The sequence below is a fragment of the Mytilus galloprovincialis genome, chromosome 3 (genome assembly GCF_965363235.1).
Source record: "Mytilus galloprovincialis chromosome 3, xbMytGall1.hap1.1, whole genome shotgun sequence".
Classification (NCBI taxonomy): Eukaryota; Metazoa; Mollusca; class Bivalvia; order Mytilida; family Mytilidae; genus Mytilus; species Mytilus galloprovincialis.
This window is the reverse complement of record NC_134840.1, coordinates 110,642,797-110,657,316: the sequence shown is the minus strand read 5'-3', so window position 1 is coordinate 110,657,316 and position 14,520 is coordinate 110,642,797. Positions and strand designations below refer to the sequence as shown.

Sequence of the window (14,520 nt, the reverse complement as noted above, 5' to 3'; positions counted from 1 at the left end):
TCTGATACAGGTGCAAACCAGTTATCTGAAATGAGAAAATACAAAATACAAATTAGCCAGGTATAATCTCAGTTCATAGAAAATAAAAATTTAATTTTCATGGTGAAATTGTCATACAGATTAATGATAAAGGTCTCATTGCAATTTTATGATTGTTTAACAAGTTTAAAGGACCATTAGCTAAAACAAAAAATTTGCAGCAGTATGAAACACCAAAGTCAGAACCTATATCTGATTACATTATGTAGTTTACACATGACCACAGCACTTTCTTGGAGTTTCTTCTTATCGTTAAATACAATTCTAAAAACAAACATAAATGAACACAGCCAAATCCAGATTTTCTCTTATTTCTTACTTAAAGTATGTATAATTGGCACCCTAAACATGCTGAATTGCAATTTGAATTTTGAATAAAAGACAGTACTATACACACTCAAATTTGGTAAACCTGAATAAATATACTCAGACAACTATGTTATCTTTGATTTTTAGCATGAATGTTAATGAGAAAACAATCAAACAGAGTCAGTATAAAAATGAGGAGATGTAATATGAATTCAATTGACATACCAATCCAACCGAGTCCAAATAACCTGAATGTAAGTTTTTTTTCTTCTTTTGCAGTTCAATCAGTTGTTTTTTCTACACCAGAACAAAGTTAAGACTAAATATTGAGATCAAAAAAGATCTTTTGAGATAGAACTTTAGGCCAACTGTTAAAGAAGTAAAACTTACGACGTTCTGTCTTCTTGTTTCTCCAGTACTCTCTCATGTCTTCTCCACCCCTCACTAAAACAAACATATATAAATACTTAATATTGTGTGAAAAGAATTCATTATTATTTGTCATTTTCCTTTAATTCTAAATTTAGCATGAACATTGTGATGTCAAATTTAACATACCAGGTTTTTACTTCAGTGCTTAATTTATCCTCTTAAATTAATAGTCTCTACCTAAAGTAAAAATTAAACTGTGTTGGTTCACTAGATGTCTAAGAGTAAAATGGAGTTAATTAGAAACAATCACTTACATACAGACTGGATTTTCCAACCCAGATAAATAACAAATGGTAACAAGTAGGTTCTGAATCTCAGAATTCTGTCATTGTGCCATCTATATCTGTAGTTAAATCGGGCTAGTTTCCCAAACCCAGTATAAGGATAAATCATCTGTCTTCCGTACTCAGGCATGATCTGTAAAGATAAATGGATATGAATCAATGAAAAATACTACTTCTATAACATCACCAATCTAAACTAATGTTATCATGGTTATAGAATAACACAACACTATCCTGACTGGCAGAGTACATTTATATTTTTTTTCATATTTATGTTGGACGTCAGAGTAATCTCAACTTGTTTTACCCTGCAGGTCATTTATCTTATTATATTTGTAGTCTATGAAATGTCACCTAAACTCAAAATTTAAATGTTATTTTGAGGGTATCAGGTCTGTTCACACCCAATAAACTTTAGTCCCCATTAATTCAGCACAATGACTTCACAGAATTTCCAAATTGACCGACCCGAATTTCCGGATACTGTAAATCGAACGTTCCTAAAATTCTGGTCTATCAAATTTTACCGAGTTTAATATTTTATATTCACCAGACAATGCCAGAAGTGACGTTTCCTGGGAGTTCTGGGAAACCAATTTGAAAACAAAATAAATATTTGCCCACCACAAATGGAATCCTATCTTATTTAATCATTTCTTTTGAATATTTCTTGAAGTGTTTTGCATCAATAAGTACAAAAAAAAGTAGGACTTTGTAACTACGTAAAAATTTCTAGCTGGCAATGAAAATTTCATGTAAAAATTAGGCCTCAAAGTTCCCCCAAAATTTGCGCTCAAAGTCCAGATGTAAAAAATTGCCTCAGCGTTACGTAGTAGGAAGGCGTTCAAGAGAGAAAATAAAATATTATAGCCTGGACAGACGTCATAATTATTTGGACTATGATATACCAAATAGCTTGGGGCTGTCATCTCTGACAAATCACGACAATGATATTTTATAAATTTGACGCTAACAGTAGCTGTTTGATGCCCGACTAAAGTAATTTGTAAAGGGCTTTGCTACCCTTCTATATCTAAACAAGTTCAAATAATTGACGTCTTAAATGGGTATTTAAAATTTTTGTTTCCTGAAAATCAAAATAGCCTTTATGAACGTCATAATTTGTCTCATGCCAAACCCAACCAACAGAGCCTCCGAGTCAACAGGTCAAGACTGGACAAGAGGACATAAAAAATTTATTTGCTTGCTTCGTTTTTGGCAAGTAATTCTTATTGAAAGGACATAAGTTAACTAACTAAATTTTTCTATGTGTGAAGTTTATCAGGGAAATATATACAGAGCAATATTAATTGCCGGCTACAAACAGACATAGCCAGAACTTTTTGGTATACTCACGAAGCGGTCTGTGCTTCGCTTGACCTTGAATGTGAAACGGAAGTGCACGGATATGTGTATATTCAGCACAAAGCGTGTGAATTCCGGATTAATTTGTGCTTAGTCCACAAGCAAATATATTATTTTCTCTATTTAAAAAAGATTAAATAACAATTTCCCTATCATATCCTGGACTTTTAATATTTGTTCATTATAAAGGAGACTCAGAATTGCAAAACAAAACTTCGAAGTAAATAACATGATTATCTCCCCTTTTTCAATAGTCAACAGACAGGATGATGATGAAGAGGTGGCATATCATACTGAGTCAGTCGTGTAAGGTTTAGCCAAAATTCGTGTGATGAGAAAACTTTTCAAGAACTTCAGACACAGGAAATACAAATAATGACCAATATATATCATGGATTTGAACTTCTATTGTTCAAGAAGTTTTCCTGTCATCCTGAAGTTTGGTATGGGTTGAGGAAGCAGATTCAAGATAAACTTGAAAAGAGCTCAGATGATGTCATTGATATTAATGATATTGTTCAGGTAATTAAGCATACATTTAAACTTCATGCCGTCTCTTTTATATAGACATGATAGATAAGAAAAATAGGTATAAAATTGAGAATGGAAATGGGGAATGTGTCAAAGAGACAACAACCCGACCAAATAAAAAACAACAGCAGAGGGTCACCAACAGGTCTTCAATGTAGCGAATACTATACATCTGTTAACAGTTATAACATAACTGAACGGTAAGGAAGTACGCAAAATGTTTCGCTGGCAAAACAGAGAACATGTGATTGAACAATGAAAAAGATGGTTGGGTGTAACGTTCCCAGCCACAACTTGTGAAAAGATTCTATACCAAGTTAAGAATAGAATCTTTTCACAAGTTTTGGCTGGGAACGTTACACCCAACTCTTACGATTCATTCCCCTTTGGTGTATACATGTACAAATGTATATCCTCAATCGTCCTTCTACGTTTACACATGTATGTTTATGGGCCAGCTGAAACACGTCTCTGAGTGCAAGATTTTCTCTCTGGGTTGTAGTCCCATTTTTCATGCTGTTGCCTTTTGGATGTTTTCTGCTCCTTTTGTTTCTTTCCCCATTTCCATTCTCAATTTAATTGATTCAATATGTTTTTTTAAAGGATAATCACCAGAAATGTATGAGAAAATCAGATATAAAATCTTTAAGTATATATATTAAAAATATTTTTCTTTTTCAGAATCTCAAATATAGTACAATGTACCAAACTAATTTTATGCTTTTAGTTGAATACATGTCACATGCATGTACCTGAATACATTTTTGAAATAAGGTTGACCTTTCACTGTAACACTTATGTTATGATTAAGAGGCTATATTACTGGGACAGCAACACAACAATACAAAAACCTACAGAATACATCTGGATGTCAAAATATATGTATTAAGTATGATCAAAAGATCACACAGGGCTGAAGATTAAAGAGTAGTCTGGATGTAATTTATTTTAATTTGTACATAAAACAACCAAAGTTGTGAACAGAACCACGAAAACCTATGAGTATTGAATTTATATTATCTAAAGTAGGTAAAGACTGTTGCATTTGACTTCCATGTATGCTTATAAGTTTTATTTATTGAATGATTAAGCAAAAATCCTTTTAGGCAGATGAAAATGTTTTTTATTTGTTTTTCTAAATTCAGATGAAAATATGTTTTATTTGTTTTTCTAAATTCAGATGAAAATATGTTTTATTTGTTTTTCAGAAAGTTCCACAAGAGTTATGGTACCTGTCAGTGTGTCTTCATCGCCAACCAAAACGATTGATTCAGCTTTGTAAGCACGACTCAAAGCAACATCATAGGTTACCTATAGGTCTGTATTTCAGAATCACTGTTTCTGCAAGATCGCATGTCACACTAACGCATTAGGTATCCCGATCTGAAATCCTTAGTTTGATCTGATTCCTAAGTTTCAAGTACACTTTGTTGAGTGCAATATGTAAGTTAGATCTGGATTCAATTCCCACAGAGGATTATGGAACCGGATCCAGATTGTACTGATCCACTGTGTTGTGGTTTAGTTTAAAAGCTCCGCAGCAGATTTTGAATATGTTTGATTAGTACATGTATCTGCATGTTAACTTTGTCTTTATAGCTAAAGAATAAGTATAAACATTTTCATTTTTTTCACAGCAACAAAAACTATATATAAATACCTGAACTGATTTAACTGTTCAAGTTTAACATAAGACAGTGTGTTATTTTTGTCTATATATGTATACAAGTTACATACTGTTGAATCAGTAAAAACTCATTTTAGTGTTGTGATTCTAAATGAAGCAGAGTAAATTATATATGTTGTTGATTGTATCTGATATCACTATGATTCACAAGTATATGTAATTACCTATAGAATACACTGTCATGACTGTACTAAATAAATCCATTAAGAAAGGAAGCAGTCTAAAAAATTTGGAATCCCCATGTTTATATGTAAATGTGGTATGATTACCAATGAGACAACTATCCAACAAAGTTCAAATGAATTGTATACTCTATACATGTCTATATAAGCCCCTTCTTTGAAAAAAACATCAACCTTTCATTCAGTTCCCAATCCTTCCAAACAGTGATATTGTTTGCCTTAAATTACTGGAGAATAAAGGCTTTTTCCCCTGGTGACGAATCCCAATATGGAAAAAAAATGGCTTAAAATTATTCCCAAAAAGACAACTGTTTTCCCAATTAGTGCAGTCTCGGTAGTAATTGTGCATGAATGCAAACTGAAAAACACTCATTTATACATTTTTCATGCCTACAATGACTATACATGTATTATAGATTTGAGGGTCTATTTATGTATCATCACTGACAATAAGGGGTTTTGTTTCAAAGCAGGGTTTGACTCTTGAAAGGGGGTCTGCAAATTGAAGTTTCAGTCAAATTCATGGTTTATTATAAATTTCCCAATTTGATAAAAAAAGACACATATTTTCCCAATAAAAAAAGGTAGAGGTAGTTTTGAAAAAAAAAACTATCAATATCACTGCCAAATATGTCTTTGGAATATACACATCATTCATATGGTTATTTTATAGTTGATTCATGGCATGTATTGTGAAATTTCACCATCACAAGTGATACACATAGTTAGCTGAAACACCTTGTGGTATTATGATTAATATACATGTAATTTTGTTGACAAATTTCAGACAACTTATTGACAACCTATGTGGAGCTTTACAAGATAACAGAGTTCCATTTAGATAGTATATTTAAGTTTCGTGAGGACAGAACATTACCTAAAGAGGTTAGTAAATTTGATACTACAATGCATCTAAAAAATAATTATATAAATTACCAAAAATATATGGGGAAGATGAATTATAAAAGAGGTCAAATTACAATTTATAAATCTTGGATGGACCATGACTACACAACAACTATTTGAAAAAGATGGTTGAAAGATACCAGAAGGATGTTCAAACTCATAAATCGAAAATAAACTGACAAAGCCATGGCTAAAAAAGAAGAAGATAAACAGAAAAACAAGCGTACACAAAACACAACTTACAAAAATAAAGACTGTGCAGCACGAACCCTACCAGAAACTGGGGGTGATCTCAGGTGCTCCAAAAGGGTAAGCAGATCATGCTTCACATGTGGCACCTGTCATGTTGCTCATGTTAAAGTGGTAATTTATTTCACCCAAATTGAATGTAAATGTAATTAAAAAGAAAAGTTATGAAATATCAGTTCATTGCAAAAAATAAAGGCACATACGTGAAAAAAACGAAAAGCATGGGAATAAGGCTTTTATTACTGTTCTTCATTTAAAAATTACAATATAATTGTATATAATAAAGGATTAAGAGAGAACTTCATACTAATTTCTTTCAATAAAGTGGCTTAAAGCTAGAAAATGAAGTGTAAAAAAGTAAAAATATATACAACATTTCAAGCATAGGTGATTTTTTTTATGTCTTCCATATACATGATATAGATTGAGAGACAAACTGTTAATTCAATGTAAGTTCACTTCAGGAGAAAGACCATATTAAACAAAATGGCAATCATTGTAGAAAGTGATAAGTAGCTCTTCTTTTGCACAACAATTCATGAAGAAAGATCCTTACTTACAGTACATGCATGTGTGAATATCTTTCATGAACAAAGCACCTGAACTATGAAAAAGATACATATATTTATATTTGTTTTATATATTGTGTGTTATATGAATAATTTTTTCTCTCTCAATTTTTCCAGTTATTTCGGTGCTACAATATGAGAATACTCTCATTGAAGTATAACTGTTTAGAGGCCATTCCTCCAGATATAGGACGTTTACGAAAATTAAAATATTTAGCATTAACAAATAACCGTTTGCAGATTCACTCGTTGCCATATACACTTGCCTTCTGTTCAAAATTAAAAACAATCCTGTTAGACAACAACCAATTAGATGCACTTCCTGGCTTCCTGTTAGAGATGCCTGGCATTGAAACCGTCCATCGCCATGGCAACCATAATTATTTCAAGTCAACTTTTATGTGGTATCACACAGATGTAGACTTTCGGATAATTCCGACTTCAGGAACAAATGTCCTTCCAGCGACTTCTCCGGACATGTTACAGTTTCTTGCAGCTAAGACAATTATTGGAACTCGTAAAGACTTTTTTAATGACCCTGATGTGGCGGGCATACTGAAAGATTATATAGCTGACATTTATTCTTTGTTTAATGTGTGTTCTCACTGTAATGGAGTCACTAGAACATATCTTAAAGGTAGGTTTATCTAAGATCAAGGTTTGGGTAGGGTTTTATGTGTTTTCACAGTAATGGAGTAACTAAGACATATCTTAAAGGTAGGTTTATCTAAGATCAAGGTTTGGGTAGGGTTTTATGTGTTTTCACAGTAATGGAGTAACTAAGACATATCTTAAAGGTAGGTTTATCTAAGATCAAGGTTTGGGTAGGGTTTTATGTGTTTTCACAGTAATGGAGTAACTAAGACATATCTTAAAGGTAGGTTTATCTAAGATCAAGGTTTGGGTAGGGTTTTATGTGTTTTCACAGTAATGGAGTAACTAAGACATATCTTAAAGGTAGGTTTATCTAAGATCAAGGTTTGGGTAGTGTTTTATGTGTTTTCACTGTAATGGAGTAACTAAGACATATCTTAAAGGTAGGTTTATCTAAGATCAAGGTTTGGGTAGGGTTTTATGTGTTTTCACTGTAATGGAGTAACTAAGACATATCTTAAAGGTAGGTTTATCTAAGATCAAGGTTTGGGTAGGGTTTTATGTGTTTTCACTGTAATGGAGTAACTAAGACATATCTTAAAGGTAGGTTTATCTAAGATCAAGGTTTGGGTAGGGTTTTATGTGTTTTCACAGTAATGGAGTAACTAAGACATATCTTAAAGGTAGGTTTATCTAAGATCAAGGTTTGGGTAGGGTTTTATGTGTTTTCACAGTAATGGAGTAACTAAGACATATCTTAAAGGTAGGTTTATCTAAGATCAAGGTTTGGGTAGTGTTTTATGTGTTTTCACTGTAATGGAGTAACTAAGACATATCTTAAAGGTAGGTTTATCTAAGATCAAGGTTTGGGTAGGGTTTTATGTGTTTTCACTGTAATGGAGTAACTAAGACATATCTTAAAGGTAGGTTTATCTAAGATCAAGGTTTGGGTAGGGTTTTATGTGTTTTCACAGTAATGGAGTAACTAAGACATATCTTAAAGGTAGGTTTATCTAAGATCAAGGTTTGGGTAGGGGTTTATGTGTTTTCACTGTAATGGAGTAACTAAGACATATCTTAAAGGTAGGTTTATCTAAGATCAAGGTTTGGGTAGGGTTTTATGTGTTTTCACTGTAATGGAGTAACTAAGACATATCTTAAAGGTAGGTTTATCTAAGATCAAGGTTTGGGTAGGGTTTTATGTGTTTTCACAGTAATGGAGTAACTAAGACATATCTTAAAGGTAGGTTTATCTAAGATCAAGGTTTGGGTAGGGTTTTATGTGTTTTCACAGTAATGGAGTAACTAAGACATATCTTAAAGGTAGGTTTATCTAAGATCAAGGTTTGGGTAGGGTTTTATGTGTTTTCACTATAATGGAGTAACTAAGACATATCTTAAAGGTAGGTTTATCTAAGATCAAGGTTTGGGTAGGGTTTTATGTGTTTTCACAGTAATGGAGTAACTAAGACATATCTTAAAGGTAGGTTTATCTAAGATCAAGGTTTGGGTAGGGTTTTATGTGTTTTCACTGTAATGGAGTAACTAAGACATATCTTAAAGGTAGGTTTATCTAAGATCAAGGTTTGGGTAGGGGTTTATGTGTTTTCACTGTAATGGAGTAACTAAGACATATCTTAAAGGTAGGTTTATCTAAGATCAAGGTTTGGGTAGGGTTTTATGTGTTTTCACAGTAATGGAGTAACTAAGACATATCTTAAAGGTAGGTTTATCTAAGATCAAGGTTTGGGTAGGGTTTTATGTGTTTTCACAGTAATGGAGTAACTAAGACATATCTTAAAGGTAGGTTTATCTAAGATCAAGGTTTGGGTAGGGTTTTATGTGTTTTCACAGTAATGGAGTAACTAAGACATATCTTAAAGGTAGGTTTATCTAAGATCAAGGTTTGGGTAGGGTTTTATGTGTTTTCACAGTAATGGAGTAACTAAGACATATCTTAAAGGTAGGTTTATCTAAGATCAAGGTTTGGGTAGTGTTTTATGTGTTTTCACTGTAATGGAGTAACTAAGACATATCTTAAAGGTAGGTTTATCTAAGATCAAGGTTTGGGTAGGGTTTTATGTGTTTTCACTGTAATGGAGTCCCTAGAACATATCTTAAAGGTAGGTTTATCTAAGATCAAGGTTTGGGTAGGGTTTTATGTGTTTTCACTGTAATGGAGTCACTAAGACATATCTTAAAGGTAGGTTTATCTAAGATCAAGGTTTGGGTAGGGTTTTATGTGTTTTCACTGTAATGGAGTAACTAAGACATATCTTAAAGGTAGGTTTATCTAAGATCAAGGTTTGGGTAGGGTTTTTTGTGTTTTCACTGTAATGGAGTAACTAAGACATATCTTAAAGGTAGGTTTATCTAAGATCAAGGTTTGGGTAGGGTTTTATGTGTTTTCACAGTAATGGAGTAACTAAGACATACAGTCGACTCTCGTTATGTCGAAGTCAGCCGGACCAGAGAAATATTTCGAGATACACGTAGTTCGACTCAAACGAACACCGGAAGTTCGACAATCTAAGGGACACAACTCTTGCTTAGCTTGGTAAAGCTAAAATAAATCCGGGTGAATATGACAAGGGGATCGATATTCTAGTATCAGATCGATGTATTTGTATGTCACAGTCTTTTATTATTATAATGACATTATTTTTACTTATTCAATTGTTTCAATTAAAAAAAAATCCTATGGCTTTTCCAAGAGTGTAAATTCCAATCGAGTTTCGTTATTCAGGTCGGTTAAAGCTGACAAAATTGTTTATTCTCGGATACAAAAGATTTAGAAAATTTTGATTTCTATTTATTTTGTTTTATCTCACTCTTTCTCTTCAAAAGAAAATGTAACAAGATCAAAGACGCCGTTTGAGTAGTTTTTAGGTGATCATCAACGGAAGCCATAATCCTCACTTTATACACACCCAAGCTCATTAGTGTAAATCACAAATTAATTGTTTTGTAAACATTTTAAATACTTTTTCATGAACATTAACAATGTATCACTAATTATTTATCAAAATTCTATAAAAGATAATCTTAGGTAAACACTCATGGAAATAGCATGTCATAAATCAATACAGTGGTCAATGACCGGAAATTTAATTACATGTGTATTGTCAGATTAACTGTTCAATCCATTTAAATCCTGGAGGTCATGTTTTGACATATGTGTATTAGTTCGAGATAAAAAATGAATTTTGAATGCTTTTGTTAACCTTGGGACCGTAGATTTAGTTCGACTCAACCGAAATTTCGACTCATCCAATTTCGACTCATCAGGAGTCGAATTACATACTTTTGTATGGAATAAAGTTCGGGACCACGTGAAAACTTCGACTCATCCGAAATTTCGAGTCAACCGAGTTTGAGACAACGAGAGTTAACTGTATCTTAAAGGTAGGTTTATCTAAGATCAAGGTTTGGGTAGGGTTTTATGTGTTTTCACAGTAATGGAGTAACTAAGACATATCTTAAAGGTAGGTTTATCTAAGATCAAGGTTTGGGTAGGGTTTTATGTGTTTTCACAGTAATGGAGTAACTAAGACATATCTTAAAGGTAGGTTTATCTAAGATCAAGGTTTGGGTAGGGTTTTATGTGTTTTCACTGTAATGGAGTAACTAAGACATATCTTAAAGGTAGGTTTATCTAAGATCAAGGTTTGGGTAGGGTTTTATGTGTTTTCACAGTAATGGAGTAACTAAGACATATCTTAAAGGTAGGTTTATCTAAGATCAAGGTTTGGGTAGGGTTTTATGTGTTTTCACTGTAATGGAGTAACTAAGACATATCTTAAAGGTAGGTTTATCTAAGATCAAGGTTTGGGTAGGGTTTTATGTGTTTTCACTGTAATGGAGTAACTAAGACATATCTTAAAGGTAGGTTTATCTAAGATCAAGGTTTGGGTAGGGTTTTATGTGTTTTCACAGTAATGGAGTAACTAAGACATATCTTAAAGGTAGGTTTATCTAAGATCAAGGTTTGGGTAGGGTTTTTTGTGTTTTCACTGTAATGGAGTAACTAAGACATATCTTAAAGGTAGGTTTATCTAAGATCAAGGTTTTGGTAGGGTTTTATGTGTTTTCACAGTAATGGAGTAACTAAGACATATCTTAAAGGTAGGTTTATCTAAGATCAAGGTTTGGGTAGTGTTTTATGTGTTTTCACTGTAATGGAGTCCCTAGAACATATCTTAAAGGTAGGTTTATCTAAGATCAAGGTTTGGGTAGTGTTTTATGTGTTTTCACTGTAATGGAGTAACTAAGACATATCTTAAAGGTAGGTTTATCTAAGATCAAGGTTTGGGTAGGGTTTTATGTGTTTTCACTGTAATGGAGTCCCTAGAACATATCTTAAAGGTAGGTTTATCTAAGATCAAGGTTTGGGTAGTGTTTTATGTGTTTTCACTGTAATGGAGTAACTAAGACATATCTTAAAGGTAGGTTTATCTAAGATCAAGGTTTGGGTAGTGTTTTATGTGTTTTCACTGTAATGGAGTCCCTAGAACATATCTTAAAGGTAGGTTTATCTAAGATCAAGGTTTGGGTAGGGTTTTATGTGTTTTCACTGTAATGGAGTCCCTAGAACATATCTTAAAGGTAGGTTTATCTAAGATCAAGGTTTGGGTAGGGTTTTATGTGTTTTCACTGTAATGGAGTCCCTAGAACATATCTTAAAGGTAGGTTTATCTAAGATCAAGGTTTGGGTAGGGTTTTATGTGTTTTCACTGTAATGGAGTCCCTAGAACATATCTTAAAGGTAGGTTTATCTAAGATCAAGGTTTGGGTAGGGTTTTATGTGTTTTCACTGTAATGGAGTCCCTAGAACATATCTTAAAGGTAGGTTTATCTAAGATCAAGGTTTGGGTAGGGTTTTATGTGTTTTCACTGTAATGGAGTCCCTAGAACATATCTTAAAGGTAGGTTTATCTAAGATCAAGGTTTGGGTAGGGTTTTATGTGTTTTCACTGTAATGGAGTAACTAGAACATATCTTAAAGGTAGGTTTATCTAAGATCAAGGTTTGGGTAGGGTTTTATGTGTTTTCACTGTAATGGAGTCCCTAGAACATATCTTAAAGGTAGGTTTATCTAAGATCAAGGTTTGGGTAGGGTTTTATGTGTTTTCACTGTAATGGAGTCACTAGAATATATCTTAAAGGTAGGTTTATCTAAGATCAAGGTTTGGGTAGGGTTTTATGTGTTTTCACTGTAATGGATTCACTAGAACATATCTTTTATATTTATGTACATTATGATTTGACATATATATTATTTAGCATTTGTAATGGTACACTTTATTATCGAGTCCATATCCTTTTCAGGAAGATATAAAGATGGCAGTCAAAACCGCAACTCCGATGAATAACAAAAAACAGTAATGTCACAAGAAAAAAATCGAACAATAGTAAACCACACATGAACCTCACCGCAAACCTTAAACGTGCTCTCAAAGGGTCTGCAGTTCCTGTTCCGCTAATGACACACTTTGTTATACATGTATATATCAATCTTTTTTATGAATGAAAAAAAATATTCCTTCTGATATATTTATTGTAGTAATTTATCTTTTTCTTACAAGTAGGTTGGCCTCAGATATATTTTGATTTTTTAGTCTTGGGTTGCTGTCTCATTGACAGTTAATAGTATAGATGCAGGAAGATATGGTATGAGTGCCAATGAGACAACTCTCAATCCAAGTCTCAATTTGTAAAAGTAAACCTTTACTCCATATTTCTTTTTATTAGGTGTTTAACTATTTGACTTATTATATATTTCATATTTAGTTTATTTGTTTTATTCCAGGGTACAAAGTGATCACATTTAAGAATCCTTACCTTGGAAACACATGTGTTCCTTTTATGCATTGGACTTGTTCCCTGGAATGTGCCAAAGCTTTAGAGGTACCAGCTCGACAAGAACAGATCAAAGCAGCATACATGTTAGACAGTATGTATGAACAGTATATCGTTGATTGTCAACGACAGTTTGGTTCAAGGCATCAGCCAGGATTTACTTGTCCTTGTATTTCTTCAGAAGATAATACAAGAAGTTGTACTATATTGTAGCAAGCCATTTGTAATATTGAATATTTTGTCACTATATTTATATATATAACTGATGTTAACATGTTTAAGTGCTTTAAATAGTCAGTAGTTACAGATTATAGAAAGCTAGTACAGAAACAAGAAATCATTAATTATTGGTGGGAGTGTGTTTCCTGTCAAGCCTATCCACAGATACTGATTCTCAAAGCAATTTATAAAATGAAAAAGAGCAGTGTAGCTTAGAAGCTCTGACCTTGAACTCACTTTCATTTTCCATTGATCAATGTAAGGATTTTGTGATCAAGTCCATTTCTCTAATATTACAAGCCAAAAATAAACTAGATCTGTTGTGCTGCGTGATTGCTAAGTGTATATGTCTGTAAGGTAGTGATTATCTAACCTATACATCATTTTCATGGTTCAGTGGTCAGCAATAAGGGAAAGGTCAACTTTCTTTGATGTATGGAAAATTTTTTTGCTGTACTTGACAACTAGCAGGATTCATCTGACTTAGACCTTTTTATAACATTGAACATTGATAAAAACCCAACTTTATATGAAAGACTTTCAACAAAATTCAAACATGAAGTATAGCAGGCAAGACATTTTATAGTAAATAAGAATGTGTCCTCAGTACACGGATGCCCAACTCACACTATCATTTTCAATGTTCAGTGAACTGTGCAATTGGGGTAAAAAGTCTAATTTGGCATTAAAATTAGAAAAATCATATCATAGGGAACATGTGTACTGAGTTTCAAGTTGATTGGACTTCAACTTCATCAAAAACTACCTCGACCAAAATCTTTAACCTGGAGCAGGACAGATGGACGGACAAACTGATGAACGAATGGACACACAGACCAGAAAACATAATGCCCCTCTTCTATCTTAGGTGGGGCATAAAAACTGTTGTGTAAATGAGTACTGGTCACTTCAAATGTGAAATGTATGGTGCAAAATATATTTGAAGTTAGCTTTTATATTTTGTACTACTGTGGTTTTTAAACCAATAAGCATAATCTTCTATGGGCACAGACTTTTTCTCATTTAATTAATCATAGAAACAAACATAGTGTACAAAGACTGATTTGTTTGTAAAGGAGAACAAATCCTACAACAGAACTATCTTGCTTATTGTGTGAAACAATTCAATTATAAAAACTTTTGTGTGGCAGTCTGTTAATAGCCAAAGTCAAATTGTCAGTGAGTATTTAATTTTTATAAGGTATATTGATAGTATTTTTTTATATGACTATTATGTGATAAACTAGTCAAGATGGAATTGGTATACAAGTTAAAAAGCAATAAGTGCTATGCAT

At 32.9% G+C, this 14,520-nt stretch overlaps 1 protein-coding gene across 1 annotated transcript; it reads left to right on the top strand.

Annotated features, from left to right (window-relative positions):
* Positions 1-2,672: 2,672 nt before the first annotated feature.
* LOC143069777 (uncharacterized) lies at positions 2,673-13,425 on the top strand. Its single transcript, XM_076244555.1, has 5 exons — positions 2,673-2,951; positions 4,169-4,277; positions 5,617-5,714; positions 6,671-7,190; positions 12,957-13,425. Exons 1-5 carry the CDS (start codon positions 2,805-2,807, stop codon positions 13,217-13,219), a joined length of 1,137 nt encoding a protein of 378 aa, XP_076100670.1. The 5' UTR covers positions 2,673-2,804; the 3' UTR covers positions 13,220-13,425.
* Positions 13,426-14,520: the final 1,095 nt, after the last annotated feature.